General features: G+C 48.5%; 11 protein-coding genes across 11 annotated transcripts; 5 read left to right on the plus strand and 6 right to left on the minus strand.

The window, feature by feature from the left end:
• Positions 1–90: 90 nt before the first annotated feature.
• On the plus strand, positions 91–1789 carry LACBIDRAFT_190518 (uncharacterized protein; the record flags this gene model as incomplete). The annotated part of the gene is made up of 7 exons (XM_001880593.1): positions 91–177; positions 236–395; positions 453–513; positions 582–859; positions 910–1070; positions 1124–1338; positions 1389–1789. 7 exons carry the CDS (start codon positions 91–93, stop codon positions 1624–1626), a joined length of 1200 nt encoding a protein of 399 aa, XP_001880628.1. The 3' UTR covers positions 1627–1789.
• LACBIDRAFT_249568 (uncharacterized protein) lies at positions 1789–2185 on the minus strand (the record flags this gene model as incomplete). Its single annotated transcript, XM_001880827.1, has 3 exons — positions 1789–1912; positions 1968–2096; positions 2157–2185. The coding sequence occupies 3 exons, from the start codon at positions 2183–2185 to the stop codon at positions 1789–1791; spliced, it is 282 nt and encodes a 93-aa protein (XP_001880862.1).
• Positions 2186–2235: 50 nt separating this feature from the next.
• LACBIDRAFT_294150 (uncharacterized protein) lies at positions 2236–3465 on the minus strand. Its single transcript, XM_001880828.1, has 5 exons — positions 3295–3465; positions 3139–3227; positions 2959–3076; positions 2833–2906; positions 2236–2783 (listed from the first exon to the last, which is right to left on the minus strand). The coding sequence occupies exons 1-5, from the start codon at positions 3388–3390 to the stop codon at positions 2585–2587; spliced, it is 576 nt and encodes a 191-aa protein (XP_001880863.1). The 5' UTR covers positions 3391–3465; the 3' UTR covers positions 2236–2584.
• Positions 3466–3761: 296 nt separating this feature from the next.
• Positions 3762–6165, minus strand: LACBIDRAFT_297019 (peroxysomal citrate synthase; the record flags this gene model as incomplete). The annotated part of the gene is made up of 20 exons (XM_001880829.1): positions 3762–3863; positions 3920–3964; positions 4024–4097; positions 4147–4169; positions 4219–4221; positions 4275–4379; positions 4430–4482; positions 4534–4618; positions 4669–4714; positions 4761–4774; positions 4826–4846; positions 4901–5071; positions 5121–5189; positions 5236–5329; positions 5379–5464; positions 5521–5638; positions 5693–5742; positions 5793–5805; positions 5858–6030; positions 6083–6165. The coding sequence occupies 20 exons, from the start codon at positions 6163–6165 to the stop codon at positions 3762–3764; spliced, it is 1428 nt and encodes a 475-aa protein (XP_001880864.1).
• Positions 6166–6808: 643 nt separating this feature from the next.
• On the plus strand, positions 6809–9312 carry LACBIDRAFT_249535 (uncharacterized protein; the record flags this gene model as incomplete). Its single annotated transcript, XM_001880594.1, has 17 exons — positions 6809–6881; positions 6937–7017; positions 7067–7126; positions 7179–7216; positions 7268–7409; positions 7464–7534; positions 7590–7652; positions 7703–7806; positions 7860–7902; positions 7953–8167; positions 8224–8300; positions 8350–8369; positions 8423–8519; positions 8575–8640; positions 8692–8813; positions 8867–9014; positions 9071–9312. The coding sequence occupies 17 exons, from the start codon at positions 6809–6811 to the stop codon at positions 9310–9312; spliced, it is 1662 nt and encodes a 553-aa protein (XP_001880629.1).
• A 93-nt stretch (positions 9313–9405) lies between these two features.
• Positions 9406–11940, minus strand: LACBIDRAFT_297021 (glycoside hydrolase family 13 protein; the record flags this gene model as incomplete). The annotated part of the gene is made up of 20 exons (XM_001880830.1): positions 9406–9540; positions 9595–9637; positions 9695–9904; positions 9958–10019; positions 10073–10099; positions 10153–10156; positions 10208–10350; positions 10400–10442; positions 10491–10509; positions 10566–10614; positions 10664–10732; positions 10782–10844; positions 10895–11019; positions 11076–11112; positions 11162–11200; positions 11251–11346; positions 11402–11530; positions 11579–11608; positions 11657–11791; positions 11842–11940. The coding sequence occupies 20 exons, from the start codon at positions 11938–11940 to the stop codon at positions 9406–9408; spliced, it is 1557 nt and encodes a 518-aa protein (XP_001880865.1).
• Positions 11941–12436: 496 nt separating this feature from the next.
• LACBIDRAFT_297022 (uncharacterized protein) lies at positions 12437–14504 on the minus strand (the record flags this gene model as incomplete). Its single annotated transcript, XM_001880831.1, has 5 exons — positions 12437–12565; positions 12625–13275; positions 13340–13465; positions 13528–13905; positions 13956–14504. 5 exons carry the CDS (start codon positions 14502–14504, stop codon positions 12437–12439), a joined length of 1833 nt encoding a protein of 610 aa, XP_001880866.1.
• Positions 14505–14678: 174 nt separating this feature from the next.
• On the plus strand, positions 14679–15563 carry LACBIDRAFT_297023 (uncharacterized protein; the record flags this gene model as incomplete). Its single annotated transcript, XM_001880595.1, has 3 exons — positions 14679–14840; positions 14894–14973; positions 15023–15563. 3 exons carry the CDS (start codon positions 14679–14681, stop codon positions 15561–15563), a joined length of 783 nt encoding a protein of 260 aa, XP_001880630.1.
• An 851-nt stretch (positions 15564–16414) lies between these two features.
• On the minus strand, positions 16415–18101 carry LACBIDRAFT_190413 (uncharacterized protein; the record flags this gene model as incomplete). The annotated part of the gene is made up of 7 exons (XM_001880832.1): positions 16415–16587; positions 16644–16870; positions 16924–17044; positions 17097–17112; positions 17175–17594; positions 17633–17884; positions 17940–18101. The coding sequence occupies 7 exons, from the start codon at positions 18099–18101 to the stop codon at positions 16538–16540; spliced, it is 1248 nt and encodes a 415-aa protein (XP_001880867.1). The 3' UTR covers positions 16415–16537.
• Positions 18102–18898: 797 nt separating this feature from the next.
• LACBIDRAFT_249619 (uncharacterized protein) lies at positions 18899–20500 on the plus strand (the record flags this gene model as incomplete). The annotated part of the gene is made up of 9 exons (XM_001880596.1): positions 18899–19021; positions 19069–19129; positions 19183–19279; positions 19330–19435; positions 19486–19582; positions 19633–19727; positions 19780–20096; positions 20154–20239; positions 20295–20500. 9 exons carry the CDS (start codon positions 18899–18901, stop codon positions 20498–20500), a joined length of 1188 nt encoding a protein of 395 aa, XP_001880631.1.
• A 423-nt stretch (positions 20501–20923) lies between these two features.
• LACBIDRAFT_297027 (uncharacterized protein) lies at positions 20924–26288 on the plus strand (the record flags this gene model as incomplete). The annotated part of the gene is made up of 4 exons (XM_001880597.1): positions 20924–20981; positions 21030–22135; positions 22248–24087; positions 24133–26288. The coding sequence occupies 4 exons, from the start codon at positions 20924–20926 to the stop codon at positions 26286–26288; spliced, it is 5160 nt and encodes a 1719-aa protein (XP_001880632.1).
• Between the last annotated feature and the right edge of the window lie 1317 nt (positions 26289–27605).

A 27605-nucleotide genomic window follows, 5' to 3' on the forward strand; every position in this document is an offset into this window, starting at 1 on the left:
GTTGCCGATGTCCCGATATGGAAGTGTTCTCTCCAACTTTCCATCCATCTTACCCCCAACGACCGCCACTTTTATCACAATATAGACGCGATGTCTGATACTGAAAAGCCCGCTGCACCCGAAGTTGTCGAGAAGAAGGCTCCGTCCATCGCTGAGGCTGATCTGACGAAATACAAGGTGAGATCATCGTGATCTAGGATCTGGCTCAAGTGAAAATTAATCGTATTCTATCTAGACAGCAGCAGACATCGTCAACCAGGTCGCCAAGAAACTCATAGAATTAATCGTTGAAGGAGCGAAAGTCATCGATCTATGTATCGAGGGCGATAAACTTATTGAACAGGGCACTGGAGCGGTGTATAACAAGGCAGTCAAAGGTACAAAAATAACCAAAGGTGTGTTCTTTTTGCCTGCCATCTCCCAAGCAATTTTCTAAGCAATCTACACGTTAGGCGTTGCTTTCCCCACCTGTATCTCCGTCAACAACGCCGTTGCGCACTTCTCCCCCCTTGCGTTGAGTCGTCCGAGTTTCAATTTTGTCTCGCTTGTATTGACCTCGCAGTTTTACGTGATTTCTTCAGATCAGATCCTCAGGCAACTCAAGTTCTTGCTAAGGACGATGTTGTAAAGCTGCAACTTGGTGCCCACATCGATGGGTTTGCTGCGATCAGCGCGGAGACCATCGTTGTGGGAGCCAGCGCTGAAAATCCCATCACGGGTCGTCGCGCTGATGTCCTCAAAGCAGCTTGGCATGCCGCTGAAGCTGCTATGCGAACCGTCAAGGTTGGGAATAGGAATTGGGCCGTCACTGAAATTGTTGGCCGTACTTCCGCGGCTTGGGATTGCAAACCCGTCGAGGGTACGTGCCATTTCGAGTCACGTATAGCGTTTATAAATTTTATTTGACAGGTATGCTCTCCTGTCAACAAACGCAGAACGTTATCGACGGGAAAAAACGCGTTATTCTGAACCCAAGCGAATCGCAGAAGCGTGACTTTGAAGCCGCCACCTTCGCTGAAGGTGAGGTTTACGGTATCGATATCCTAATCTCTTCCGGTGAAGATGGAAAGGTATGACAATACTATGAGCTGCAGTCAAACACAGAGCACTTATTCTAACCTAGGCTCGTTCCGAAGAGTCGCGGACGACCATCTATCAAAGAGACTCATCCGTAACATACCAACTGAAGATGAAAAACTCGCGCGCGGTATTTTCTGAAGTCCAAAAGAAAGCTGGGGCCTTCCCTTTCAATGTCCGTACACTCGAAGACGAAAAACGTTCTCGCATGGGCTTGCAAGAAGCTGTCCAGCATCGTCTCGTGAAGCCTTACGAAGTGATGTAAGTACATTTTACTGCCAGCGCTTCCTTCAATTTAATTCGACGTTCAGCTACACTCCCGCGAATACATTCGTGGCTGGTTTCCACTTTACGATTGCGCTTCTCCCCGGTGGGCCTTCGTTAATCACGCACCCGCCCGTGTGGTACAAGCCAGACCTCGTGAAGACGACAAAGGAGCTAGAGGACGAGGAATTGAAATCGTTGCTCGCAAGGAACTTGCGGGAGAACAAGAAGAGCAAGAAAAAGGCCAAGAAGGCTGAGAGCGAAGAGGAGGGCAAGGAGGAGTAAGCATTGCGAGAGAATCAATCACAGATGAAGAGAAGATAACATCACCACCAACTATTGTTTTGCGCACACATAACTACTCTGTACTTTGCATGCAGACGGACCATCGTCCTTTTTCAGATGTTTCTTGCGTTTCTGCTAATGAATCGTGACCTAGTACTAGTCCTACGATGGTCGGTTCTCTGCCTCTTCACCAAAATGTTCTATCGTACGAATCACCAAATCTACATTCTCCAAAAAGGCATTCAGCGTCAAACGAGCCAATCGTACAGTGAGAGTTTGGAACGTTCTGCAACAATTTATTCATCTCAAGAAGAAAAATATGGCGTAGTGGCGAGACCCACGCGATTAGAAGATTGTCGTCAACTGATAACGTCCGTTTTACAGCCTGTGGTTGAAGCTCTGGGTCAACCTCAATGACTTGCTTTGCGATAAGAGCATGCTTCGATGAGGCGAGTGGAATTTTCACGGATCTGGATGGGCCTCGATCTTGTTAGTAGCCTTAAGATGATGCCTGGAAAGCAATCGCGTACACAGTATGCCAGTCGGTCTCCGATGTCATGGTGGTTCAATCCAAAGCGTCAGAATTATTTTGTTCAGAGGCGTTCAAAATTCGATCGTCAAGGTACAGTTAATTGCACTTCTACCGATGCGACATGTGGATAGAATCAATGAGGGGTATATGGGCAAAATAAAGATAGGTAGGTAGAAGAACCAGCTATTGGTGCGGTAGATAGAAATGTAAAGGTCGTCCAGCTCAACGTGGATGCGATGTAGAGAATAACCCATATGAAACCCTCGTACAAATCGTCATCATGTCGTCAAGAATCTCCTGAGATCAGAATCGTATTTAACAACAACCGCTTATGCGCCGTTAGCGAAATCCTAGAAAAACAACAAGACCAGCGCCGAGTCAGGCGAGAAGGGAAACTACACCATGATCCAGTCAAAAAGGGTATCATCAGAGCGACATGGCAATGGCGGCCGCGACTGCGGCGAGGACCATGACAGGCGTACTGGCTTGGCGCGCTGAGGCTCCACTTGAGAAGGGGTTTGTTCCGGCGTTGGCAGCACCAACGGGTACAACGCTTTGGGAAGGAGATGGGCTAGAGGCAGCCGCGGCTGCGACACCGGGTGTGGGCGAGCCGCTGGTAGATTTGCTAAAAGAGAATAAGAATATAAGTGAACTTGACGGATAAACCTGCTTACGAAGTGGACGAGGAACCTGCGGGCTTCAGCGCAGCAGGGAGGCAGGAGGTATCGCTACTTGCACCAATAGTGATCTAATGATATGAAACTTAGAAAACGCTGAAACGGAAGTAAATATAAGCTTACCGTTTTGCTCCATGCCTCGTTGTCCTGGGCATCTACGAGGGAGAGGACGACCTGCTTGCCGGCCGGAAGAGCGGCAACCCAGTTAGTGACGGTGCCGTCGAAATCACCGATGTCCACTCTAGAGTTCGCAGAGGTCGTCAGTTTATTTTCCAGACGCGTTTCTGGAAAGGTGACACGAACAGGGCGTCACCGCAAGGCTGGTCGGCAGCAACGACGATAAGGTTATAAGGGCCGGTGGTCGCTGACCATGAGATCTTGCTGGATTGGCACTGGAGTGAACAAGATGGGCTTTGAGTTTGAGCGATTCAAGGAATAATTTGTGGGGTATAAACTCACCTGAACGAGAGCTGGAGAGCTAATGGCAAAGTCGGCGAGGGCACCTTGAATGAGGGGGGCGACGAAGAGAGCGACAGTAAGGAGTGTGGAGTACATTTCTTCAGAGAGGAGGGTGAGAGGGTTTAGGAGGAAACTCGGAGGGGCTCGCGGCGGAAAGAAGGACGAGGACGTTGGGAGAAGAAGGAATAAAATCAAACTTTGATGTTGTCCAATCTATACCTCACTTGGCGTACAAACACAGCACAATACCTGTGCCTTACTACCTCACTTCCCCATTCTCTCCCTTTTCAATACTGAGTATTCAGATAGGTGTGTTCTACGACATGCATTGTCATTGCTACACTGTCTACAGCTTTGCCGTCGCCTTTCCTTTGAATGTCGCAAGCATTGTCCTCTTCGTAATTCTATAAACAAACAAAATGTTGCCATGGTCACTAACTGCCAAGGTGATTTGCTGCATGGACTACTCACCCCGAGTGTGAAATGGCAGATGGGCCTTTTCGGAGTCCCTCAACAGCAACCCGCTCGTCAATCGGAACATAATCACGTTTGCTTGCACCAACATAAATCTGATGTCGATGGGATTATTTATCGAGAATGCACGGAAAAATATCCATCGACTCACTTGACGCGGTCGCCAGATTTTTACACCGCCCTCTTGAAGCATCATCTGTTACAGATCAATCAACTTGATGAACGAATAGACGAGGAGAGCTGTGCAATGCCTACCTGCCGCCAATGTGCCAGCCATCCAACGACTCTTGGCACAGCGAATAAAACCGGGAAAAAATCAAGAGGGAAACCTGCAGGCGCTGTTAGTATCGAGTGATGCACAGGGATAAGCGACTTCACCCATCGCGCGGTAGATCAAACCACTGCAGTTTCGTGAGCGACTGTCCTTTCACTAGAACTAGGCCACTTTACCTCCTACAAGGTCATCAGTTAAAAATAAACGGGCGAAGCATCGTTAACACACGCACCAGAAATCAACATTGGGAGCTAGCTTGCGTTTGATGAAGTATTCGTCCTTCATAGCGGCAGCATGCAAAGCCATGGCCGTTTCAAGGAGTTCATCTTTGCCTGTGCTATTTATAACGGTCAGAGCTGATGTCCAAGTCAAAACAGGTATGCATACATCTTGAACACTTCGTCCGCAGTTTTTCTCACAATAAATGAACGAGGATCCGACTGCATCGTAAAATCAGCAGCAGCCCGAAGTCGTTGCAGCGTACAACTCACGGTTTTGTAGACTCGATGACCAAATCCGGATAGCACCTTTTCCCTCTTCTTGACAGCCTCAAGGAAAGCGGGGACATTTTCGGGCCTGCATACGTAGTCAAATCGCGACAGTGCATATGATGATGCGCTACCCACTTTCCAATAGAGATCAGCATGCGAATAACAGCCTCGTTCGCGCCACCTATTCCAATCAATACTCGTTCAGGAGATAACGACGATAAAAGTACCATGAAGGGGTCCACTAAACTTACGTCATTGACGTGTATCCGACTGTAGGGTCAAGAAGACTTACTATAATGATGCACAACCAGCCCTGCAAAAGTGGTGTTCAAAATCCGAACCTCGAGTTCATGATTATCAAACCTACGCAATGGCAGAGTATGGATCGACAAGGGAACTTCCAGTTTGCAAAACCGTTGTCGATGACGCATTCATTTCGTGGTCAGCATGTAATAAGAAGAGAACATCCAGAGCTTTTTCGAGAATGGGATTTGGGGTATAGTTTTCTTCCCCGAGATGATCCATCTGGTACAGAAAACTGAGGGATAGTTTGAGACCTGGTAACATCTAGTAACGCCAAAACTCACGAGCCAGTATAACTCAACCCTGTGGGGGGCGTCACAAATTCTCGGCCCTGACGGACGCGGTACGCCATGCTGTACTCTTATTAACAATAGCAAGACCTGAAGGATATTAACATACGCAGCAAGCGTAGTGGCCTTTCCGATCAACCTATAAATTTGCTTGTCCATGATTTCCAGGGAGGCTGCGTTGCCCCTTGTATAGAGGCTCTGACCTAAGGACAAGGTTTACGTCTATTGAAGTGTAGAAAACTTCTGAAAAACCTTGCAAAGAAGGGTTGGCCTCCCCATAGTAAGAACCAAGATAGGCAAATGCGCTGGTCAGAATTGCCATAGGATGGGCGTCGTAGCTAAACAAAAGGGTGCATAAGAAATAGGTCGGATGTCACCATGTAACTATACACACCGGAAGGATCGACAAAATTGCTCCGCATCGGCGTGGGTTACTCCGTGGTGCAAGACTTCGGTCTCAAAAATCTTGAATTGCGGCTTGGTGGGTAGTGATCCGTAAATGAGTAGATATGCTGGAAGAGTAACTTAGTTAGGTCAGTGCGATAGAAAATAAAAATGAAAGCTACCTGTTTCAAGATGGGACGAGTGGAGGGCGAGCTGTTCGATAGGATATCCCCTGCTTAATGTTACACCATGGTCCACATGTCAAATGTGTAAAGATAATACCTGTAACGAAGGACTGATCTGTGTCAAAAACGCGAGAAGCGCGAATAAAAACAATAAACACTCACTTCCGGCATCTCCGTCAATGAAGGTTATTTCACTCCGCAACACAGCGGTGTTCAGGAAACCCTTGTCCGAAACGCGTAAACCCTTCTCCGTCTCGTTCTCTTCCCTCTCGCCAGGCGCACGCGGTGCTTGTATGGTCTTGAAGGCAGTCGCTGGAATACTATTGTCGACTATCCTGTCATAAACGTCAGGCAGCTCTAACGGCACCACGAGAACAGTTCGCATACGGAATATTGTACACCTTCCCGGTTCGATTGTCGTGCACGGTAAGACTATTGACCGAGTCTGGAGTTGCTGTAGGTTGTCCCATGGTGGTAGTCAATGAGAGTGAAGGAGGGTATTGAAGTTCCGTTGGCCGGCATCTCTCTATAAAGGTCTAAACAGAGCTGCTCAAGACTGACGCGGGGTAAGCCGAGTCACGACGTCACAGTGCACAATTTCACATGACCGCCGGTTAAGGCGTTTCCCGAAAATCATGGCGCGTTCGCCCAACGTTCTCCTCCCCTTGACGAACGGTAACGGCGAATAATATGGATCAGGAGCAAGCACGCCTTTTTACACAACTCGATTTGGAAACCTTACTAGATACTGGCAGCTCCCATTCGCTACTAGTATCGACTTGGAGCTGAGTACGTTGAACGGTGCAGGTCCATCCAAAACCGTCAAATCGCAATTGTTCTACATACTCTCGCGACGAGTACCTTACATACGCGGACCAACCACACGAATAAATTGCTGGTGACGACCATAATGATAAAAAACCGTGTCACGCTTCTCTCCATTCAACGATCGCGCGAGCGAGGTATATCCGAGTGAGATGCGAGGATGGCGCGACAGTGAATTGAAGCCCTGGCTCTCTTCTCTACTCTCTTAATCTGCTAGACACCTCAACTAGGGTCTCCCCCGACGAGAACGCGCAGGTCTTCCCCGTCTGGCGAGCAAAAAGTAAAGATATGACTTCAAGAGCACTCCCTGAATCGTCAGTGGTGGACTTCACCTACAAAGGCAGATGGTGGAGGAATCGTGGTAAGTGTACCCGCGCTAATATTGGCATATCATGATCTCAACTCAAGGTATGCAGGTATTATAATGTTGAACATATGTCTCTTAATTCCTCTTATGACCTCTGCCGTCAACGGTCTCGATTCATCTCTTATCAACGGTAGGATCACTAGAAGAATCCTCTCAATGCCACTCAACTATTACTATAGGCCTACAAATTTTGCCGGGCTGGCAACGTTATTTCGACCATCCCTCAGGCAAGCTCCTGGGTACGCCATTTGAACGATGTGCCTCTGTGAGAAATTTTATAACTTTTTCCAGGTTTCATCAACTCTGCTCAGTTTATTGGAAATCTATGTGTACGTGGTATTTGTGACCTCTGCTGAAACTTTTCACGAGACTCTCACTAGGGCTTGCCAATCGCGCCTTTTGTTTCTGATATCTTTGGCCGACGCGCAGGATTATTCTTGGGGTCATTAATTATGTTTGCTGGGGTGGGTTTGCAGGCGGGTTCTGCCAATGTCGCAACCCTGATCGGTGCCCGGATAATAAGTAAGTCAGACCTTTTATGTCCTTTTCTTCTTATCCTACCTTCATCTAACACAGTTGGGTTCGGTCTATGCTTCTGTTCGAATGCTGCTCCCCTTCTTCTGATAGAGCTGTCGTATCCAACGCAGGTTTGGACCAGACCTTCCTCGACTTCTACATTTATTGATGGCGTTTCTTTATCAGCGCGGGAAAATCACTTCCATGTATAACACTAACTGGTATCTTGGCAGCATAATTTCAGCATGGGTAAGCTCTTGCCCTTTGGCTTCTTGGCTCAGTTACTTAACCTTTTCGAGGTGTGCTACGGGTCATATATACACACCAAAGAAAGTATGTGGTCGTGGCGTGTGCCAACCCTCGTCCAAGCTTTTCTTCCTTTGGTTCAAGTCGCATCAGTCTGGTGAGTTGTGGTGTTATAGTCAGTGGTATGTCTACAACTTACGTCACTGTCAGGTTCATTCCTGAGTCTCCTCGATGGCTCATTTCCAGGGGACTGGTGAGATTCTCCTTCATTGTTTCACCGTCATTTTCTAACAACTGAATAAGGAAGAAAAAGCTTGCAAAGTCCTCGCAAAATATCACGCAAATGGTGGAAACGAACATGATCCATTGGTGGTGTTTGAGATTGCTCAAATCCGGCATGCACTCAAGATGGAGGCAGAGATTAACCGGAGAACGTCATACTGGTCTCTGTTCTCGACGCCGGGCAATAGGAAACGAATGATGATCATAATGGCCATCGCCATATTTTCGCAATGGAGGTCTGTTTTTTTGGATCAATTTTTTGAACGGACGTGCATAAACTGATTTCTTATAGTGGCAACGGTTTAGTCTCTTATTACATCAATATAGTATTGGATGGTGTCGGTATCACGAGTACAGCCGCAAAGGTATGTCTCTTGTCATTTTTCGCGGTTGGCCATTGACAAATATTTTAAGGGAGTAATCAATGGCAACCTTCAGGTCTGAATCTATGAAATTTGTGCACATTTGTCAACTTACCTCTCATCGTCCAGATTTTCAACTTCTTGGTTGCGCTGTCAGCTTCTATGTTGGTCGATTGGGCAGGGCGGAGAACACTTTTTATAGTTTCGAACAGTGGAATGCTCATCAGTCCGTACCTCGCCTGAATCATCTTTAGCAATTTTTTAACAATCCCAACTTTTAGGTTTTTCCGCTTGGACGATCTCAACAGCACTCTACAACACAGCCCATACCTCCGCAGCTGCAATAGGTAGAATTTCTCCGTTGTTGTCCATGTTAATGTGTTGATTCCTTGGTCAAGCCACGATACCCCTAATTTTCATTTTCTATTTCTTCTACGATATCGCCTATACTCCTTTGGTTGTCGCATATACCCTCGAGATCTTACCATATAGAGTCAGAGCGAAGGGTTTTGCTGTCATGGTGCGCATTCTGCTATGCTGAATGGATATAATATTTTGCTCACTTTCAATCAGAATATAACGTTAATGCTGACTGTAGCGTTCAACCAATTTGTGAATCCTTGGGCGCTTGCTTCCATCGGCTGGCAATACTACATTGTGTATTGTGCCTGGCTTATAGTCGAGCTTGCCTTCGTCGCAATTTTCATTGTGGAAACCAAAGGTAGGCCTTCCACGTTGTTTGCTGCCACTCCGCATCAAGAAATATCTGTTGCACAGGTCGGACGTTAGAAGAAACTGCGGCACTTTTTGACGGTGAAAATCATCGACAGAATTTGGTGGCGCTGGGTAGAGAGTCAGCGGCAATAGAATTGAGCAGAGTCATGGTACTTCCAAAGCTCAAAACGCGATCGCAACGACGTGGAGTTCAGGACGAATACGGCGAGAATCTGAAGATACGAGATCTGTATAGCGAGTGGCGTCGGGCTAGCCCAGCTGGCGATGATAAAATGGCGGTATAATAGAGCTCAGTGCTGGTATATATAATGTCTGAAGATCATCGAAATCGGATCTACCCTATAAGGCACTTTGGTATACGAATCGAAGTGTTCAAATTATGCCTCTCCCTCCAGCTTGACCCAGACCTGGACACAATTCGCGAAACACGAAAATGTACCCCAACCTTCTGCATCTATCTCGACTCGGCCATGTTGCGTCATGTAGCTCCGATAAGTTGAACCTCCATTTTCCTGGAGTGGGTTCAGCCAACTGAACAAGACGACGCGGATGTAGTTATGACTTACCTTACCAACATTCATGCGAAGCTCGTGGACATGAGATTTTGACCTATCCCAAGATATTTAGTTGCCTTGAATGAAATTTGGTTATAAAAAAGAGACTAGCCCTTCTTGCTTATTGCTTAATATCACAGCACATCCAGGATGCGTCGCAGTTCCCCTTCGGATAAAGCCGATGCAGTTCCTGTCACTAGAATAGTCTTCCGTATTTCCGTAAGCGAACATTTTCCGAGCCTCCATCAACAACTTGATATTCCGCGCAACTTCTTCGTTGTAACATTCTTTGTTCGGGTATAGATCTCCATAGAAGACACATCTATGGGAACAGGGAAATCAATACTGGGGGTAGGGAGGAGCTGTCGGACGTACGGGTATCCGGGACCACGGAGGAGGATGATCGAGTATGCTTGCACCTTGAAATGGCTTTCGACCTGTATATGTGTTGAGACATACAGGAAAGATAGGTTCAAATCGAAAGATGTACCCAGCTTTCCAAACTCTGTCCCTCAACCTGAAAGATTTTCAGTCACAAGACACGACACAGAGTCACATACGTCTGCTTACAGTACTAGAAGAATAATGTTTGAGATGATGTTTGGAGCAATTAAATGCTGCTCACTCATGGTTATCCACGAAAGTCACTGCGTCGCCAGGCTTGACTTGAACGATGGTATCCTTCAGAAGGTTTCGCAGATCGTAGCGAGCTCTTTGTCGGCTAGCCTGGTTGAAGTTCATGTGTAATGGCACGTCAAAGAACGCCGTCTGCGACTACACTTGAGTTGTCTGCATATTCATGGCGAGTAGCACTTACCTCTCCCTTGAACGCCTTGATATACGGCAAAATCAACTTGAGACTTTATGAAATGAACAGACTATCATGAACTGGCATTGGCAGAACCCACTTTCCAGACCAGTATTCGGCTAAGGGGGATTCAGTGCTTCCTGTGCATAACCGAGAGTGGATATATTGAACGCACAAACAGCAAACATTTTGGGATTTCCGTAGCTTGCTCGTGTTGACTGAATCTAAAACGATGTCCGGTATTTGAAGGTCAGAAGAAATGTCCGGACTGACCCAGTGAAGCAGAAATTTCTTGTCTATGTGCTTAATGGCGTCAAGACGGAAACCCGATGCGCCTGTAGTCTGATATCGAACTTAGATTGGTTATACCGCGGAGAATGACTTCGCAGACCTCCAGGATCCATTTACCCCAGCTAAGAAGATCCTCTCGGACAGCAGGGTGACGGTGGTCAATCTGTGGCGGCTTTAGCAAGGTGAAATTCATCATCAGGAAACTCCACACACATCAACTCCCAATAAATAATCGTAGTTCCCAAGTTCGCTATCAACATGACGCGACCAGCCTTTATGGCCAGGACCAACGAGACGGAATATTCCATTAGTTTTGCTCCGATCATCCCAGTCTACCCCTAAGCCAGAGTTAACGCGTTGCCGTTCAGAAGAAAGAGAAGACAAGAGAAGTTACCAGTAAAGTGAGCTTGTGTCCAACGGAAGGCGCTGTACTGCCCAACACATATATAGGCTGGATCGCGAAATCTGAAAGAAACACACCTTTTCTGTCCTTCCTGGAAAGTGAAAGTCTGTCCAACCCTTTTCATTTTTGAGTTATTTGAGAGTGCCTCTACAATGGAAGGGGTCACCTGTATCTCTCTCGCAGGCCCAGCATTTTTCAGTCGGTTCTCCGACTGGACTGGAACAGCGGAGAACGTTTCGACTGCGTCAGCGCCGAGTTTGTGCTTTGGGAGTTCAAAGGTATGTGAGGACGAAGGATCTGTCAAAAGTGTAACGCACATTAAGGACAGCATCTATGAGGATGTCTATTCCATGCTCCCTCGCGGTTTTGCAAGCACTAAGCAATTCCTCTCGCGTTCCCCATCGAGTTTTCACTGTCCCCCTCTGGTTGAATTCACCTAAATCCCACTGCCAGGGTTTCAGCACCACCAGTATGCAATGCAGGGCGGGTCTCACCAAGTCATACGCGTCGTAGCCGCGACCATGCTACAGCGGAATTAACGTTGTCGTATATAAATAGTACTCAGGACATACGGGCTCGGCAGCCTTGTTAGGAGGAGGGAGCCAAATTTGAGTGACGCCAAGCTCGGCAAGGCGTGGAATTTCAGCCTCGACGTGTTTCCACCAGCTCAGGGTGTCGTGCAAGGCGTCCCAAGTGAAGAATTGGATCTAGACATATATTGACGTGGACCGACGGTGGGTAGAGTAAGAAAAAATACCATGAGTGGATTTTGCGTTGCGCCCTCTGGCCCTAGCCGCATCTTGTCCAAGGCGGGAACCGGTGGTTTCCCGAAAACATTTGAAAACCAAGAAAACATGGTGGACGTTTATCAAATGGGAAAAGGGAGAGTATAGTAGTTACTAGTAGAAATTATAACAACATCCCTACACGCGCAGTGCACACGTTTTGAAATTCACAACGTCATCACGTTTGCAGTGAATGCCGTGGGAATGGTACTTGCCGGCACTGATTATGTATAAAGCCGCAATTTTTAAATCAAAATTCCCAAGTTGTACCACCACAGCGGCTCCCTCGTTTCATGTTGGCGTTTTGCTTCACAAGGAAATACGGACGAGGCGCACCTTTAATGATGTGGTGGACAGACTATACAGCCTCCTTAATCGCTCCAATCACAGTCATTCTACGTAGAGAGGAGTTTCATGATGACGGCGACAGTTCCTCGTGTATCTTTGTTCAATATAATTTGCCTCGAAAACTCTTTATGTTCATACCCTGGCCTAAGCAGTGGAGATTTGGTCGTAATTTCAGGTTATTCAATAAGTAAGTATGCGGGATGGGTCAGAGGACCTAATCTATGTTTTTCCACCCCAATTGCGGCTTATAACTGAACTCATGAAGCTAGTGGTGATACTACGGCCTGGGACGGGCTCGGAATCCTTGACGGGTGACAGTTCACTTGGAATATCCAGACCACCCTTAGACTGCCACAGAACAAGAAATATCAGATTCCGACGCATCCCATATGAAAGCAGTAACGTACATTCGAGAAATTGAACACCCCAGCCGTGGCGGGAAATATGTTGATTTTTCGCTTTTTCTTCCGCGCAGGTTCTTCCGCGCCCTCATCAGCTTCATCTACCCCAGAAGGTTGAACGCTCGTGGCCCGGCTCTCTGCTTTCTTCTTGCTAGGAGGTTTGGCAGATGCTCCCTTTCCCTTGCTCTCCGGCTTGCCTTTCTTTGGGGGCGCGCGTTTCTCACCAACAATCTTGACATCATCCTCGTCATGGCTTTGATGAGTGGCACGTTTCCGTTTGTTTTTGGGTGGGAGTACCGCCTCTGTTTCTTCGTCCTCAAGGTCTATCACTTTCGCTTTGCCTTTGCCTTTTTTCTTCGCATCAATGATTTCGACATCACTATCTTGCGCTGCGACCTTCTGAGGCTTCCTTTTTGCGGTTTCTTCTACATCGGTTTCTGCGCCTGTGGCTTTCTTCGTTTTTTCTTGACGCACAGCGGCGCGCGACGGGCCTGCTTCCGTCTCACTTCCAGGGACCTCACCCCGTTTGCTGCGAGGGGCGGCTGTCGGACGCCGACCTTGTTTGGAAGCAGGTTTGGCAGGTTCACTTGGAGGAGAGGATGGGTTTTCGATTAGTTCGGTTACCTCTTCCACTTCAAGCTGATCTTCTTCAATTTCCTAAGTGGGATTAATTGTCAACCAATAGCCCGTGCCGTTACTGCTACTGCGGCAGGCTACGCACATTGGGTAATGCAACCATGGCTCGTTCCTCCTCGAGGTCGTTTTTCAATTTGTGGAGTTGTTTCTGGGCATTTGATAGCTGTTTTTTCAACTGCGCCGAACTCTCTTCATGAGATTTGGCCTCCGCCTATAAAATGGCCTAAGTTCAGGACAACAACAGGGCTCATCTACAAAAAGTGAGACGCTGACCTGCCACTCCTGCACAGTACTCTTCATCCTTTCCACGCGACGTTTCTCTTTCGAGAGATCAGCTTCCAGTTTCTCTTTCTCCTCATCATTCTTGGCCAGGTCCTCTTTGAGTCCTTTGACTTCGAGTTCCAGAGCCAATCGTTTCTTTCGTTCAGAGTCCGCCACTTCACCTTCCTTTGTCTCGAGATTTTGCCATTTCTCTAATTGGCGGATGAGATCGGCGTTAGCTCGTTTCAGGTCGTCATTTGCACGTTGAACCTCTGTATTTTTTGTTTGAGAGCCCTCGAATTGAAGTTTCACGCGTTCGAGCTTTGATTTCATCGACTCGCTTGATCCTTGGAGGGTAGCATGTGTTTCACGCAGTTTAGTGAGCACTCTCTGTGAAGACATCTGTACTAAATACATTGATAGAAGAAGGGTAAACGCACCTCAATTTCATCCCTCTCGCGCTCAGCTACAGCCCACTCTTCCTTTTCCTCCTTGAGCTGGATTAATAACTCTGCGCACTTCGCTTCCAATTTCCGAACAATCAAGTCACTGTTGCCTTTGTTCCTTCGTTTCTCCGCCTCCATCTCTTCTATCTTTCTCTCCAATTCCTCTTCTCTGATCTGAAAGAGCTTGATTCTGAAATCCCTCTGAAGCCTCAACAACTTCTCATCTCGGGTGAACTTCATTTCTTGCAGAGCGTTCGATCTCTCCCTCTCCAATTCCACCTCAACACGCTTCTGGTCTATGCGGCATAGCGCAAGCAGATCGGTGGATGCTTGGTGCCATTCTTGGCGTTTATTGACCCATTCCTGGCGCATTGTTTCCAGAGCCTCTTTTGAACGGGACACTTCGCGAGTGAGTTGTTCGGAAAGTCGTTTGTTCGTATGCTCGATGGTGCGGTTTCTCTGCACGAGGTCCTCAATTTGGGCTTGATTGGAGGCTTCTAGCGAAGGAGCTCCATTGAATATTGAACCGCCGCGACGGGACATTCGGCTATAATCAACAAGTTTGAGTAGCCCCCGTTATGTGCGGGCTTACGCGTAAGCGTAACTAGATAGTTTAGCACGATAAGAGAGCAAGAAGTTGTGAGTAGATGGGTAGCGCGTCGGGTTAATGACAGAGTTGAAAGCAAGCCACGTGCAAACACTTCAACTTGAACTGCCATGGCGCCTAGCAAACCAACCAAAAGCATCAAGCTGAAAGTTCCCCGTCATAACGCTCAAAGGATAGGCTTGAAACTAACTGCAGAGGTCAAAAGTATTGCCCAAGCGAAAAGAATTCGTGCTGAAACCTCCCAACCAAACCCTGACTTGGCCCAAGCCATTGTGCGTATTCTTCTTCCAACTTGAGGACGCCCAGGTTTGACGGGCCAATACAGGAAAGCGCATCAGAATGGAACTCTCTTCTAATGACCGCTCGTGCTGAACGTGGTCCACAATGGGATGTCGGTACACAACAGTGAGTAACAAATTCACGACTGCAGACTTGTTCAATGACCATCTGCCAGATTTTTAGTTGATAAATATTCCGACTTGTATTATGATTCTACTCCTCTTCAAGAAGCTGTAAAAAAAGTGACAGAAGATGAAACTCCGGAGGAGCAAGTGAACCAAAACCAACAACCAACCCTCTCCAACCGAACCCCGCATCGGGATAGAGACTTCCATATGTCGAGTATGCATGGCCATATGGGCTATGGCGGACACGAGTCGTCCCCACACAGGCATCACGCACCTCCACCGAATTACCCATATCCTAGCTCGCCAGCTATGAACGTTAGAGGAGGGCCAGGGCCTTATCCATCGTCTGGTGGTGCACCTTTCAACCCTCCTACACAGTATTTTGGTGGAGAAGCTCCTTCTACGCCCGTGCGGATGGGCTCTATGGGTAACATACATATGATGGATCATTCGATGGGCGGCGGTCACCCAAGGGGTGGAATGGGTATGGGAGGTGGGGGTATGCCAGGCATGCCCATGCACGTCTCTCCCGGTATGGGACGGAGGGTTACAAGAGGAATGGTGGAGGATGGGTATCCCATGCATTGATTGAGTCTACAGTGCGTTTTTACTCGTCAATGTTTTGGTGGATATTCACTGCCTTATCATCGCAGTTATCAATCATTTTATACCCTATCAATCATTTTGGCCACATGCTCTCTTCCTCCCCCTTCCCAATCATCCCAACACATGGCAAATACTACGCTGTCCCTTCCTTGACCTTGTCCCCTCTTTCCGTCCACAGGTGCTTTACCCCCGTCCTTCCCCAGAGGAAGGACCCAAGACCAACGCTTCACACCCTCTAGCTTAAAACCCATTCTCTCAGCCGCTTTAACGCTCGCCAAGTTATTCGGGTTCGCGGACCACACAACTCGCCTGAACCCTATACCCCCATCTTCTGGCAGGTCCAGCGCATATCTCATCATCAATCCAATTGCATTTGACGACACGAACGTTCTCTGGAACGCCGGCAGAATAATGACGGGCGCGATTTCGACGGCCAGATTTTGTGGTGAGCAGCTTATGAAACCGATGATGCCCGCCAGACTCTTCTCGAGGCTTGCGCCTTTGGTCTTGTCGAGGATGGCGAAGAAAATGGCGTCAGGTTTGGTACGGTATTCTTCGAGGAATGTGAGAAGAGAGGGAAAGTCGGGCCATGCAGTGGGCAGATAACGTTCTAGCTCCGGTGCTGCGCTATACGCTGCGAAGAATACTTCTGCATGGGGGGGCAGGAATGGTACGAGTTTGACTTGCTCTGTTTCCAACAACGGCGGGATTGGAATATTGCTGTTGACGTCGTAGGGCCCGTCGGATAGCGTGCTGGTGACCCTCTGCAGCACAGGTGGCTTGTAGGAGTTGATGAAAGACATGATGGCAATATCCAAATCACTGACTCATTTCATGTGCGAAATGATTGGTATCAATATAAATTACAAAAAAATGGTCATGAGATAGTAAGCGTAGTGTACCCGGGGCCAAGGATACTTTTCATCCTCCCTTTCCATCTTTCCACAAAGCAGTTCTTACTCTGACTCGGGCTTGTAATCGGGACGCAATGACCGCACAGTCTTGCCTATAAAGTATAGTCTTAGCCATGAACCGTTAGCGTGTAAGCGACAGGAAACCCACCAGCACGCCAGATTTCTTGATTGTCGATGACAGCGAGCTCCTTGGCCAGATCCTCACGATATGTGGCGCGCCCGTTGAACTCCAACGATTTGCGAGTCTCAGTTCCATTTCGTACGCTCTCGTAGAGAGCTTCGAAGACGGGGACGTTGGCTTTTTCAAAGATGGGAGCCCAATCAAGAGCTCCACGGCGGGCGGTGGTCGAGCAGGCGTTGTACATGTAGTCCATGCTAGAAATGAAACCGTCAGTTTCCATTTAGTTGCGAAGAAAATCCAAAAGTACCCTTTCTGGCCAATCAAAGGGTAAAGAGACTGTGTTGCCTCCTCGACAGTCTCGTTGAAGGCTTCTGATGGCGAGTGACCGTTCTTGCGCAAGACCTGGTACTGTGCCAAGAACAGACCCTCTGTGAAGAAAATGTTAGTCACACTACAGCCACACCAATGTCACGAACGTACGAATGCCTCCCATAAGCTAGTAAAAAAAAAAAACTACGTCAAAATCTATAATGGTTCGGAAACGGAAAGACTGCTCACAACTCCACGTTCACCGTAAAGGTCAGAGTAAACCTCTTTCTCAAAGGTGGTTTCATACATGTATCCAGAGCCAATACCAACACCAAGAGCGATGGCTTTCTCTTTCGCTTTGCCGGTGACGTCCTGCCACACGGCAATGCTAGAGTTGATGCCACGACCTTCCTTAAAAAGGGTTCGGACGGTGCGTCCGGAACCCTTGGGGGCTACGAGGATAACGTCCACATCCTTGGGAGGGATGACATGTGTGTCGTCCTTGTAGACAACGGAGAAGCCGTGCGAAAAGTAAAGAGTTTTGCCCTTGGTGATGAGAGGTGCCAGCTGAGGCCATGTTTGTGACTGGGCAGCATCTGACAGAAGGTTCATGATGATGGTACCCTTGTTGATAGCCTCCTCGATGGGGAAGAGGGTCTCTCCGGGCACCTGCACGGAATGTAAGTCTGACGAATTGCTTCCGAAACTGGAGAAAAACTTTCCCAGCCGTCCTCCAATGCCTGTCTCCAGCTCTCGCCGTCCTTGCGAACACCGACGATGACGTTAAGACCGTTATCACGAGCGTTCAAACCTTGTCCGTGACCTTGCGAGCCATATCCAATGAGGGCAAGAGTGTCGTTCTTGAAGTAGTCCTGGAGTTTGGCTAGGGGCCAGTCGCTACGCTCATAGACGACCTCCTTGGTGCCAGCAAAGTCGAGAGTCTTGACGCCACGCACGCCCTATACAACGCGTTAGAGATATATCAGCGAGATATAAATTTTACATCTGACGAACCTTGGCGGTTGAGGTTTGTGCAACCTTGGCTGCAGCTGCCCGAGCAAAAAGGGAGTAAGACGCAGCTTGTGTGGGCCGCACCGCAGACTTGGCCAGAGAGCGAGGGGCACGACGAGCAGAGGCGCGAAGAGATTGCGAGGCTGAGCGAGCAAGGGAAGCCATGGTGGTGAGTGGACAAAATTTGAACGAAAAGTTGGGCAAGTTTTGAGTCACGGCTTCGGCCGATGTCGGCCGATCAATTGCGGACACCTTGAATGAATAGTCGAAGCAAAGTCCCGTACAGGAGGCAACGTATAAAAATTTGTCAAGTTTCTACGTACTGTACCACCACCCTGTCCACCCGTGATAAGACCGCTGCACTCAGGAGAGCGGCCTCACTATAAGCAATTGGGTCTAGTATCGAGATCAGTCAAAACTTTAAATGAAGTTGGGTATATATAGCGGAGCCGTCAAGCTTCGTCAAGCCGCCTGCCTCGTCCTCTCAGTATCATACTTTCTCGAGGTTTGCGACAAAAAATCAATTTTTGATGTCAAAATTTGGAATTCACGTTCACCGGCCACTCCTTCCCGACCTTTCCACCATTAAGTAATGTGGAGGCCTTCGCTGTTCGCTACATTGTCCAGGCGATCTCATGGTGGTCTTGTTAATAAAAGGCTAGTGGTTGCTAACACGTCGAGGAGCATACCTGTGCGCCGCCACCTATATCTCTCGAGTTTTTGTTTGATTTTTATTCAATGGAAGATTACGTCCTTGTCGTGGAATGGCTCTTTTCAAAGTGCATGTACCCGTTCAACTGCCTCTTTGGCAACGACGGTGGCACCGAGACCTCATTTGGGCCCAACCCAACGCCTTTCCGTTGTCACAAGCGACGATCATGACTTACCCATCATCAGCGCCGATGCTGGGAAGGTTGCTATAGGATGGGATACGCGCACTTGGTCTCGGTTGTAAGTATCATATGAACTCCTTTAGATTTCCCTACACGTCTGTTTACAGTCACAATATCTGGCTGAGAGACCACTGCCGATGTCCGAAATGTTTCCATCCAGCTACGAAGCAGCGGTTGCTCGATACCTTTGAAGTATGACTTTTTATCTCTCTGATTATCTCCCTGATCGACGCATTTAGATACCAACTGACATTGCCCCCTTACATATCGAGGCCAAGGTTGAGGGACTCGAAGTCACCTGTACGTTTCTCATGGTTTTATCATTTTATCTTAAGTCTAGCATACGCAACTAGGGCCCTCGCAAGACCCGCATGTGTCCCTGTATCCCTGGTCCTGGCTTCAACGACATTCATACGATCCTTCGCTAAGTGGCAAAGATGCCTCGCAGGAGTAAGAATGTCAGCCATTTGTTACGTCTAGCGAAGGCTCAAGTATACCAGAAAAGTATTGTGGGGTTCCACAATTCAAAAGTCACCCCCAACAGTTGCTTACGAAGAAGTAATGGCAAAAGATGATCAAGGACTATTCAAGTGGCTCTCAAATGTCGTATGTTACCAATATCTCCTGCCTTCCTTTTTATCAATAATCGCGACAAGGACCGATTTGGATTCTCGTTTGTGAGTGGTGTGCCCGAAACCCCAGAAGCTACAGAGGCGCTGTCAGAGCGAATCGGCTTTATTCGAGAAACACAGTGTATGAGACAATCCTTTCGACGTCGTTGACGAGTCTGACACTCAAAACAGATGGTCGTTTTTGGGAGATTACTTCCGACCTTGCCAAAGGCGACACGGCTTATACGACACTGGCTCTTGGTGCACATACGGACAACACCTACTTTGTACGTAGCCTGCATGGTTATTCGTCCTCGATACCCAGTTCATTTCCATCAGACGGACCCATGTGGTTTACAACTTTTCCATCTTCTTTCTCATACGGGAGGTACTGGGGGTGCCACGTTACTCGTTGACGGGTTTTATGTCGCAAACATTATGAAGGAACTCCATCCGGAAGCTTATGATTTGCTGTCACGCATACCCGTTCCAGCTCATGCAGCTGGTGAATCTTCCGCATTGTATCGGCCCAGTCCGCCTTCGGGCTATCCTGTCTTAGGACACGACGCGTTCACGGGCGAGCTCACGCAGGTTCGCTGGAACAACGATGACAGGAGTGTGATGAGTCATTTGACCTCGGATCTTGTTGAGAAATGGTAAGGCTTCGTTCTTTCTCCACCCTTTAAATGATAACTGATACCAGTGCACTCTAGGTATGATGCTATCAGGACATGGAACAAGTGTTTAACAAGTCCAGACTCTCAATATTGGGTCCAGTTGCAACCTGGCACAGCAGTCGGTTCGTGTTCTGCTCACAATCCAAAGTACAACAAAATACTTATAACCCTCCACAGTTGTGGATAACCACCGTGTTCTCCATGGTCGCTCAGCGTTCGATGGTCGACGCCGTATGTGCGGAGCGTACATCGGCGTGGATGAGTACCGGTCTAAATTGGCCGTCTTGAGCGAGAAGTTCGCTCCTGATCCTGTGTTGGTCGCTACTGAGAAGATTCCTCTTTCGACTGCCAATGGAAGAAGCATTTGGAACGCGGCTCTTTGAAATGTTAGCACCATGGAAGCGCATTTATGCCTTTTGCTTTGTATACCAGTTACTGAACTATGCGATGTCGAACATTCTCCAGCTTTCGTTCTTAACGTTTTGGGATCCTCTTTCCCGAGTGAATTCCAAGACAGAAGGCCTAAGTCTGTAACTTCTCCTTCGTAAACTTCCGTCGCCCAAGGCCTTGCCAAGGCCCGTTATGAGATGTTCATGAGCAAAGGAGGTGAGAAAGAACAGTAGGAATAATTCCTTTCCTATAATATTGGCTGGCAAACTCCGCGCGGAATTCGAAGTTGCTTGAACACATTGTAGCTTTCCACTGGCTTTCCATCTGAGCAACGACGACAACTTTCATGATGGACGGCGCTCTTATCTAGGAGAATCCGCTTGTAGAAAGATACGAGAAACTGCGGAAACATTTTTATGGAGGGGTCGTCATCATCACCCTGTCGAAAGCTGTTGCCTCTTGCATGCCGGTTCAGTGAGCCGCCTTCGTCCTCATCCTCGTCTTATCCTCAATCGTATCTAGTTCAACGCGACCAATGGCTCATTGCCCATCTTGACCCTCAGTGGAAAGTCAAAGACGTCAAGCGGTACTTGCTGGCTAAATGCGTCGGATTACCGTTTATTCCACCTATTCTTCCTGCCAAGTCTGCGGCTCTTGATGGTACAGACAACGGTGGAGAAGGGGGACGGCCATCTTCTCCAATTACATTTGCGCCTGATCCTCGCTTCAGACCTATCAGTCCCATCCAGTTTGCTTCGACAAGCCTCCCAAAGGGATCTGTAGAAGCGAAGTCAATCACGGAGCCTGGTGGGGATGATGGTGGGGAGGGATACGAAGAGGACGATGAGTGGGATGATGACGATGATGATCTCTTTGATGATGAGGGCAGCCATGAAGGCGGTGGTGGCCTGGTTAAATTGGGTTCATCGACGACAGCGATTGGGACCTCGATCCCATCAGCAAACCCACGACGGTTTGGCCACGTTAAGAGCTCAGGAAGTATATCCTCTCTTGGAGTATTGGATAGGGAGCGTAGGGGAGCTTCTTCCGCGTCCCCCAACAAACCGCCGTCACCGTTGGGCTTAAACAGCACAACCCACGAGAACTATACACTATTACGATTTACGACCGGACAAATCCTTGAAGACGACTTTCATATATCGTGGTACGAGCTTGCACCTCACGAATTGCTCGAATTACATGCCTCTGGCGCTGCTCAAACCTCTTTCAAAACATGCTTTGAAAATGCATTGATACTTTCTCCCCCTCCAACGTCTTTTAAATCCCATCAACAATCACAAACGCGGATTTTAATCCCAATGCCCCGTCACGTTTCATTGAAATACATCCAACCTTACTGGGAAGGCTGGGTTCGTGCCCTTCGTGTGGTCTACAAAGATGAATTTGATTATGTTTCTGGGGCATATCACTCTAAGCATGGGACGTCCTCTGCCAGTATGCTGGGCTCGATGGCAGTCGCTGGGACCGTTGAGATAGGGAGCGTGACAGGGGAGAGAAATCATAAGGAAATTGGCGACGTGAGAAAGAGGCGCAAGACAAGATTAGAGTGGAGGGAGAGGTGGGTCGTCATCAGGGATGGAATTGTGAGCCTTTCCAGAGACCGTCAGGTGGGCTTCAGTTTCACACAAGTTCTCATTTAATGCTTGATTTTGCTTCTTCTTACAAGACTGCCTTTTTTACATCTGTTTAAATGACACTGATTTTACACTCGCATTGTAGGACCCAACACCCACCCACCGCATGCCACTCTCTTCCCTCACTCAGCTACGTGGAGCTGAGCACCTTGCGCGCTCAGCGCGGACCAACCCATCGTCGAAAAGTCATGGACACCCTCACAGTAAACATGTGCGACCTTCAAGTGCAGTTAATGCGGATCGTGAGGGCCGCAAGGAAGGTCTGCGTCCTCATGACAAGCCAGCAAAGTGGGATGATCTGGCACGGAAAAACGGTGAAAGTAGTTCAAAGCCATTTTCATTTGCACCTTCTCCACCATCCTCGCCACGGGAAGACGCTCGCTTTCACCGGCACGGCAATTCTATTGCCCACGGACATGGGGATCCATGGAGTAGATTTCCTGCAGAAGCTTCATCGTCTTTCCCTGGGGAAAGTTATGTTTTGAGGGTTCGAGGTGGGCCTGATAAGAGGTTCGACAGGAGCTATATCCCTTTTTCTCACGAAGAGGCGGAAAGTGCGGGAATGAGGGTCGTTTGTGCTAGGTTTCGTACCATCAAAGGATCTAGCAAGGTCAGTCAAGAACCTGCCCCCAGGAAAGAGAAAGGGACCGAAGGAAAGCAATATACAAGCACTGGCCCTAGTCTGGCAATGCTTGCGGGCGGTGTTGGGGGAAGCACGGGTGGGGGACCCGGAGTTGCGATGGTGGCCATTGCGACTGTAGGACTAGGAGGAGAGAAGGGAGGTTCAGTCCAACCCGGTAGGAAGGACGTGCGAGACAGAGAGAAGGAGAAACAGCGGGAAAAGAGGCGAGAAGCGGAGAAAGTAAAAGCCAAATCCAAGCACAAGGAACATGAACTAGGCTTGTTCGACGAGCTTCGTGGTCAATACGCGCGTAAATCAAGCCTTCCTGCTCTCGGTCTTGGTTTCATGTCATCTCCCGCGGCTTCCACTGCGAATTTCAATGCGGGATCGAGTGCTCACCCCACTGGCAAAAGTGGGCTTGTGAGTGGCTTTTTTGGCTCGCCAAAAGAGAAGAAAGACAAAGGCAAGGCAAGGAAGGAAGATGATGAAGTTGGTTTGAGCTGGCAACCAAGCAAGACGGAGAGGGAAGAGCAAGAGAGGGAGGGGAGGGACCAAAGCTTTTCACGTGGAACTGGTACAGGACAGACGTGGAAGCCAAGTGACAGAGGACAAGGTCTTTCAACTGATTTTACCACGTCTGTTGTTGAACCTGCCCATAGTGATGGAGGCAACTCCGATGTTGTGGAGGAGGATACGGTTTTGGACGTCACCCAGCATCAACCGCAATATGATGTTAGTCGCTTGGAAGCAAATCTCGAGGAAGAAGACCGAGGGATGGGTTCCTCTCAAGCTAGCTCAGACGATGAACCTGCTGGAGACTCAGAAAATAATTATCTATCTCCGCTCAATCGTGGAACTTCACTTCCTCCTATCACCATACCAGGTTCAGAAGTACTTAGTGGAAGTCTTGAGCCAGATGCACACGGAGGTTTAGACACGGCCGAGTCTTCGGCGTTGTCATCTCCTGTGTTTGCTCACAGTACTTGTTCAGGCAGCGAGTCAGATCTTAGCTTAGGGCTGGGGAGGGCTGGGAAAGATAGACCCAGCTATCGTTATGGGTATCGTCATGATCGCGTTGGGAAGGTGGATTTGCATGGGGAAGAGAGAGGGGAGAAATCAGGACCCCTACCAAACCCAACCGAGCGGGAGGGAGAAGGCGGAGATCAACTACAGCCAAAGGAGGAACCATTCGATCGGGCAAAACCAGACAAAGGGAAGGAGAGAGATAGGGCACACAACTATGAACGCCGGAAGGACGACGAGCATGGAGAATGGATTATCCTGGATCTAGGCAATGAGCAAGGTCGGTTTTTTCTGCTTCAAATCTCTAATCTCTGTGTACTTACAGACGGCTTTTCAACCTCAGCCTACACGAGCATCCTTCGTATATTTCATCGCCATTTGAGTGTTCCCTCCTCTTCCTCCTTCACCCCTTCTGTCCCTGTTATACCATTTGAAAGACCGACTAGTCCTGGCCGTCCCTTGGGAGGCCACCCTCCGTTCTGGTCTTCAACCACGCTCGCGTCCCAAAAGGAAGTCGATGAGGAAATTTCTCCCACAACCCGCAAACGCGCCACCTCGGATGCTGGGTTGGCATCTGGTTCACATAGAGCTTTCGGCCAGGAGTCTGATGCAGACGACGATGGCGATTATTTTGCAAGCTCTCCCTTCCGTATCACTAAATCAAAGTCAAGACATCCTACCATTCTTGCCTCCCTTGGCGTTGGTAATACTACAAATCGTCGAGGGCCCTTCGAACCCTTACCATACCCAGAGTGGAGGCTAGAAGTCGTGGAGCGGGCTCAAGCGGCTGGGATGGGTGAAAGAGGACGTCCGTTGGATTTGATTCTTTTTGGTAATCGGCCATCGTTTCAAATGGATGAGTCGAAGAGACAGAAGAGCTTGAAAAGTTATGACTCTAGGTCGCGCAGGTCAACAGTAACAACCTTATCTATGCGAAGGCCATCGCATGTCAACGACGGGGAAACAATCCGTAGTGACAGCGACAAAAAAGAGGGCAGTGTCAATGATGGCAGTGATGATATCATCCAAGTCAGCGATAGCGAGGAGGAAATGAGTGAAGTAGAATGGCGGGGATGGATGGGTGACCTTCATCGGCAAAACGTAGTCCGTGCACAACGTGACGAAACGGCGATTTTGGAAGCCCAAGTATCATCCAAGGCAAGAGAGAGCGATGATTCGGACGATCCACCAATTAACCCGGAAGCTGAGCGTCGGAAATTTTGGCGACGGAAAAAGGATATGGAGCCATGTGGTGTCATTACCTCTCTCTACACAAGTACCGCTCTTCCCGGTTTCGTGGCTACATCGCATGAACATCATCAGCAATTACACCACCAGCAACACCTGAGAAGACAACGCTCATCACGTCCTGCGACTACGACAACCTTATCATCGCCGTCTTCCAATGAATCCCTTGCCGTCCATCGCCGTGGTGCCCTCAGCTTTGGGTTCTCGCCTGTTGACATTTCTTCAGCTTCAACATCACCTCCTTCGAGCCTCTCGCACCATGGCCATTCTCACTCACAATCGCAAACTTTCTTGGGACATCACCGGTATACTGGACACTCTTCCCTTCACCACTCGACATCCATGTATGCAGGCCTTAGGAACGATCCCCGTCTGGTTCAGGAACCGCCTCCTCGTCGTCCAAGCATGCCGACCCTCACAGCCGAGCAAAACGTCGGTTTATTGACGAGTAGTGAGCCTCTTCGTATGCCTGGTGGGAAACGGGAACAAGGATTTGTGATCACCGAACGCACTACCGCATTGGCTACGTCGGAGACAACCTCTCCTTTCCAGTTCAACAGCGTTACCATCCAAACCCCCCATTTGGCCATGGTTCCGTCCTCACCCACTGCATCATCTTCAAATATACCAGTTTTAGTATCAGGAGAGCAAGAGGATATACCCCCCTCCTCTAGCTCCACGCCAGCTACAACTCCACGACGAGTAAGCTCGGCTGGATTGGCTGGACCTCTGGCTGGAGGATCAATAAGTCGTTCAACAAGCGTACTTTCGAAAGGAGGAGGTCTGTTACGGAAGAAGGAGAGCGATCTCGGCAAGGACGCGGACAGAGCGAGAAAGGCAAAAGAGAAGCAAGACAAGGCTCGAGAAAAGGAGGAGCGAGCCAAGGAGAAAGAGCGCGCGAAGGAGATGGAGAAAGAACACAAAGCCAGACAGGACGCGTCTGGAAGGAAACTGCAGCGCCCAAAGTTGTCGCTTGCGACGTCGTCGTCTCGTCAAAATCTTACTTCCTCAGAAGCTCATTCCCCGCAGGTGAGGAGTCCGACGATGGCGGCTGCCAAGCAGATCCTGCGACGCGTTAAATCTGGCTCGAGTTTGAAGTCTGTGAATGAAGCTGCGTCGCCCGTGGTGGGTCCGTCGATATCGTCCTCTAAGAAGAAGAAGCCTGGTGCTTTGGAAAGGATTGTCAGGGGTTTAGATTCTGCTCTCGATTTTAGTAGTGATTCTCGCAAGTAGTTGTGTCGTATATTTATTTATGGACGTGCTATATCCCTCATATAATAGTGCTTTCTCTCCACTCTGTATCCCTAGCTATATCCCAACGCCTCCTTTTGCATTGGCCAGATGATAGGAATGGCGCCTAGGCAAAGCTTGACTGTGTTGAAGAGCCTAGAGGGCGTCGTAGTAAGAATGACAACTGACCTGGACTTGTAGAATGACCATGCTTTGCCTCAGCGATGTAGAATGATTTTTCACATAACCCAAAATGATTGTCCCGAGAAGCAAAAGGGCACCTCCATTATCCATCCAACCAAAACCTCATCTTCAATCAGCCTTGCGCAGCGAATACCCATCGCAAGAAGAATACGGCGCACATTCCCCCTCAATCTCTGTAGTGATCTTCAACTTCCGACTGTCCGCTTTCGTTCTCAGAGAGGGCATAGGTATAGCTTTCTTCGGTTTATGTATTCCTAATCGCGCCAACAACACAGAACTACGGTCGTAGTAGGTTGGTTAGGCGTTGACGACACAAGGGTAGTGATCGGTGGAGAGAAAATAGCTCAGCTAGTGCTTCTACGTTATGTGATTGTAATCGGATAATGGCACGTAGGTCGGCAATGGCTTGACATACTCGAGCTCTCATGCCTAAGTAATAGAACAGTCCTTTAGGAGGACCCTGGAAAGTACCCTCAGATGCCGTATCTAGAAACGGATAGAAACTGACGAAATTTTTTGAAATCCCGTAGGTCTGTCCGGATAGAAATTTTGCTATTTTGGCGAAATGCCGGAGGCGGTTTTCCGGATAGGAATTGGTATGGCTGGGCGAGGCCTGAGCCGATGTCCGGATAGAAATTTGCCCTATAAAGATTGTTGACATGGGATTCAAAGCTGAGCTCGAAAATTGGGATGGCCACAGCGCTGCCGCCAACTTATGTGCATAAAATATCTTTCTTTCGCCCTATTCTTCATTCTTTCTGAGTAGAGTGAACAATCTTTCCTTGATCTATATATTTTTTCCCTCATATACTACATCACTCATGTATATTCGACTTTTTCCTGATGTGCAGACCTCCAGAGAATACCTAGGAGTCCGCTTAGAGTCCGCACCAAGCCAAAATTCACTCCTTTCATGCCAATTAATTTTTTTATTTAAATGTTATTTAATTAGCAAATTTTATAGGCCCGAGCCGGAACCGGATAGAAATTGGCCTTTTTGAAGGCCGAATCCAATATCCGGATAGAAATTTGGCAAAACTGACCGGATAAAAATCGCTCAGTTTTGGGCATTTTGGGATACGGCATCTGAGGGTACTTTCCAGGGTCCTCCTTTAG

This window comes from Laccaria bicolor, genomic scaffold (assembly GCF_000143565.1).
Source record: "Laccaria bicolor S238N-H82 LACBIscaffold_11 genomic scaffold, whole genome shotgun sequence".
Classification (NCBI taxonomy): Eukaryota; Fungi; Basidiomycota; class Agaricomycetes; order Agaricales; family Hydnangiaceae; genus Laccaria; species Laccaria bicolor.